At 37.7% G+C, this 4161-nt stretch overlaps 1 protein-coding gene across 1 annotated transcript in view; it reads left to right on the top strand.

Moving 5' to 3' along the window:
• Positions 1 to 1334: 1334 nt before the first annotated feature.
• BRD9 (bromodomain containing 9) overlaps positions 1335 to 4161 on the top strand; it is a gene marked incomplete at its 5' end in the record, with an annotated part of 15911 nt that continues 13084 nt past the window's right edge. Inside the window, 2 exons of the mRNA XM_010152539.1 lie at positions 1335 to 1445; positions 2256 to 2371. Coding sequence (XP_010150841.1) covers positions 1335 to 1445; positions 2256 to 2371 — 227 coding nt within the window. The remainder of the gene's footprint in view (positions 1446 to 2255; positions 2372 to 4161) is intronic.

Raw genomic sequence — 4161 nt, 5'->3', positions numbered from 1 at the left:
TTATCACTTCCATACGATGGATACCTTCACGTTCCCCTGTCAGTACAGAGCCTGGCTGCAGTGTCTCCCCTGCACCCTCCACGCAGTTCCTCTTAGAGTCAGCACAGCACGTTCCCCTGGTGATGCCAACATCTGGGGTTGTCCAGGGAGCTACCGTGGTACAGATTGTCTGCATATCGGCTGCACTCCACCCTGGAAGTCTCTTCAGTGCTCTGCCTTTTCTTAAAATGCGAATATAAGTTTAATTTCCAAGTCACCTCCAGCAATTATTCCACACATCCTGTCCGGACACATCTGAAGAGCTTTTCTACCCTCCAGCAGATGGAATATATAGTAGACTCGTGCACATTTACATTTGTGTCTAGAGAATAAGTGAAATGTATTTGCTTGAATAATCATTGTTTAAATCTAGAAAAGTTACTAAGAGAAAAATATGTTCCTAAGTCAGGTGCCAGTTTAATTTGTTAGGATCCAGTTTGTCAGGTGCCTGGAGAGGCTACTGCATGATTCATAGTTTTGCTAACTTCAGAAATTTTTAGGGGCATATAGTAATGTCTTTTTAATTTTATGTTTCATAGAGCTTCTAATAATGGTTTCTGTGTCTACAGATCAGTAGCATGTGACTAGAAGAAAGGCACCCTAGAAAAAGCTCTTGCAACCTGCAACAAATCTTTTTTTGGTTCTGTTTGCAGTGAAGTGTGTTGCACCTTTGTTTTGGGAACCTTTAAAAACTAATTGAAATTATGTATGACAGATAACCATTCTGAGGAGAAGACAAATCAGGCTTGGCCATTTTGGGTTTTTGTTCCATGCAATGAGCATCTCAAAGGCTGTTTCTTCTACTTTGAAGTTTTTGGTTTTGGTTTCTGTTTTTCTTTAGTTTAGTGCAAGTGACCGAAGCAGCGGTCAAATTACTAGAATTAAAATCATATGTAAGATACATTGTATCTTTCTGATGTCATTGTATGTCTCAAGTCTATTTTGATTCAGAATGTGGGAAAAACACTTAAAAGTACTTACCTTGGTGCCTCAGTCCTTCAATCAGTTTCTCCATTTCTTCTGTTTGGTCTGTTTGCGTAATGTTACATTTGGGGAAATGCTTTGTTTTTTATAACGAAAAAGCCAATTCCAAACAAAACGGAGCATTTTGAAGAAGCAAAAAGGGCTCACACCTTTACAGTTCTGTGTTACCATTTGGCTTGCATTTACTCCGCGAGCCTGGTGCTAAAACGTTGTGTTGTTCTGCACGGAGCTGCCACGGTGGAATGGTATCTTGCAGTCATTGAACACAGGTGTTCGAAATTTTAACAGTTCCTTTGCTTCTTATTTTACAGGCAGATTTTAAACTGATGTGTGATAATGCTATGACTTACAACAGACCTGATACGGTGTATTACAAGCTAGCCAAGAAGATACTGCACACAGGCTTTAAGATGATGAGCAAAGTAAGAAACCCATTAAAAACAAAAAGCAGAAACTCTTTGGGGCTGGTTTTTTTTAGGTCATACTTGAATGTAATTAATAAGAATGGTAAATGTGATTTCATTCCTCTGTGATTTATTATAGCAGTGTCTGTTCGTGCTGCTATATTTAAAGGCTTGGCAGCATCCTTGTTATAACCACACCCTTATTTCTCAACCACATCTGCACCACTGAAGTCTGTAGGAGCTTCTTCCACTGGCCTCAGTGGAAGCAGTTAAGGTCCAGATATACAAAACTTCACTGTAAAATATTGCTTCTGGCTGAAACTTTGACAAGATTTCATTTAAGTTTTATTTCTGCATAAACAGGAAAGCTGCCTTTTTTTTTTTTTGGATGGTGGTGGGTGTGCGGGAGGTTTGGTTTGAGGGGTTTCAGGCGCACATGCACTTTTTACTCAAATACAACTGTTTGCTTGTAAAATGAAGTTATTTTGGTGAGCTGCGTGTGTGTTTCAGTTATGGTAAGTTCTGTGTAAAATAGGCAGTTGTCTTTGCATATGCAGTTTTGTTTGTTTGTTTGTTTCTCTCTTGATAGTTGGGCTGCAGAAATTCTGATGCCATGCTACTATGACCAAATCATGTTGCATCGCCATTGGAAACGAGACATTAAGAACAAAATAAGGCCATGGCCATTCCCATCCCATCCCATTATCATAGCATCTTGGCTATGAGGGAAAGGTTAAGTCCCTGCCGCTCTGTCCTTTCTGATTCTAGGAACGGCTGTTAGCTTTGAAGCGCAGCATGTCGTTTATGCAGGACATGGATTTTTCTCAGCAGGCAGCTCTTCTGGGCGATGAAGACACAGCAGTTGAGGAACCTGTCCCTGAAGTTGTTCCTGTACAAGCAGAGACTACCAAGAAATCCAAAAAGCAAAATAAGGAAGTTATTAGGTAAAGGTTTTAATGGGCATGCATACTGGTTTGTTGCAGCTTTTGTAATATTAGACAGTAGGAAAGAATTGAAGGAAAAAACCCTCCTTTCAGCCTTTTTCCTTGTACTCCATAGGATAAATGGGCAATTTTATTTATTTGCTTATTTATAGAACTAGTTTAATAATAAACCAGTGATTCACAGCTTGAAGCAAACAAACAAATGAGGCTTTGAGCAACCTGGTCTAGTGGAAGGCGTCCCTGCCCATGGCAGGGGGGTTGGAACTGGATGGTCTTTAAGGTCCCTTCCAACCCAAACCGTTCTGTGATTCAAAGACTGACTGCATATTCTTTTAAACACTTAGTGTTAATGTGTGTGTGTGTATATATATATTTTTATCCTTCTTTATACTTTTATCAAATAAGGAGTAGTGTCTTCTTCTGATGGTTTGAAATGGTCTTTCATTTTTAACATAGCCACAAATACCTTTCGCACCGAAAACGATTGACTGTATCAAAATCTAAACAGGATCTTTCTGGAAGGGTAAAATGGCCCCAGATCAGTAAACTATTTTATTTAACTTTGTTCTTATCTGGCAGGATATAGAGGTACAGGAGATTATTTCTGGAGCAGGTGATAACATCTTCCCAATGAAATGTTATTAAGATGCTTTATAAAAAAACATTGCTAGTGCAGTAGCTGTCTTCCAGCTGATAGACACACCCGTGTCACAGACTTGTGTTTTTACAGCTAAAACCTAATTTTAGTCAAAGGGCTTTATTTTGTATTTTAGCAGAAACTGTGCTTTACAAGCAAATTGTTTTGTTCAGTGTTCTGACACAGACATCCAAGGATGCAAGTTAAACCTTAGGACATGATATCAATTCCAGTTTTATGAAAATAAAACTGTAACAGAGCATTACTAGTCATGTCTTGAATAATCTGACCATGTGGATACATTCTGCAGGCTTCTTTCTTAAACATCCAAAGTAAAGAGAGCAAAATGTGACTTGTTATTTCAAGTACATGCTCTCTCGTTTTGGTTACAAGTGAACCTGAGAGTTCTAATCAGCCACATGGTTTTTGTTGCACTTCAGGTATTTCTGTAATACTTCCTAATGTCTGATGGAAGAAGTAGTATTTTAAAGTAGTTGTTTTGTGGAAATATGATATGTGTTACAGGATCTTCAAAAATAATTTTAAACTGAGTAATTTTTTTTTTTTGGCTGGAACTATTCTATACAGAAACCTAGGTGCTACTGTATCCTGGAGAATTATCCAAGTCTTATTTGTTCCTTATTTAAGGGATTGTGTATAGGAATTGCCTGCAAGTTCCTCTCTGTAAACAAGGCTTGACCCAGGGGGAGGTGGTTTAGTTTTTGTTTGGTTGGGTTTTTTTTTTTAAAGATAGGATGATTTTGTTTGTACGGTGCCCAGAATAATAGATTTTCTCTTCTGATTAATTTTTTACATAAACTCCAGTACAGGAGTAACCTTTTACTTTGCCAGTTTTTGTGTGCCTTAAAATAAAATTCAGGTAGTTAGAAGTAACTGAGCTTTAATTTTATCCTGATACCAGTTTCCTTGCAATCAGCTTTGGTATAAATTTACTTTCCTGTTCTTTTCAGTGTTTATGTAACTTTAGTAGTTGGAATTAATTTATTTTCTGTAATTAACTTGACCTTTTAAACACATGTATTTTGGCATCAGTAGGATAGATATTATTCTTTTTGATGTACATTAAGAGCTTTAGGGGGAGAATTGAACCTAATAGCAGATATTTTTGCCTTCGTATTTCACAGTTAAAACC

The sequence above is a fragment of the Eurypyga helias genome, unplaced genomic scaffold (assembly GCF_000690775.1).
Source record: "Eurypyga helias isolate BGI_N326 unplaced genomic scaffold, ASM69077v1 scaffold46225, whole genome shotgun sequence".
NCBI lineage: Eukaryota > Metazoa > Chordata > Aves > Eurypygiformes > Eurypygidae > Eurypyga > Eurypyga helias.
This window is presented reverse-complemented; position numbering and strand designations above follow the sequence as displayed.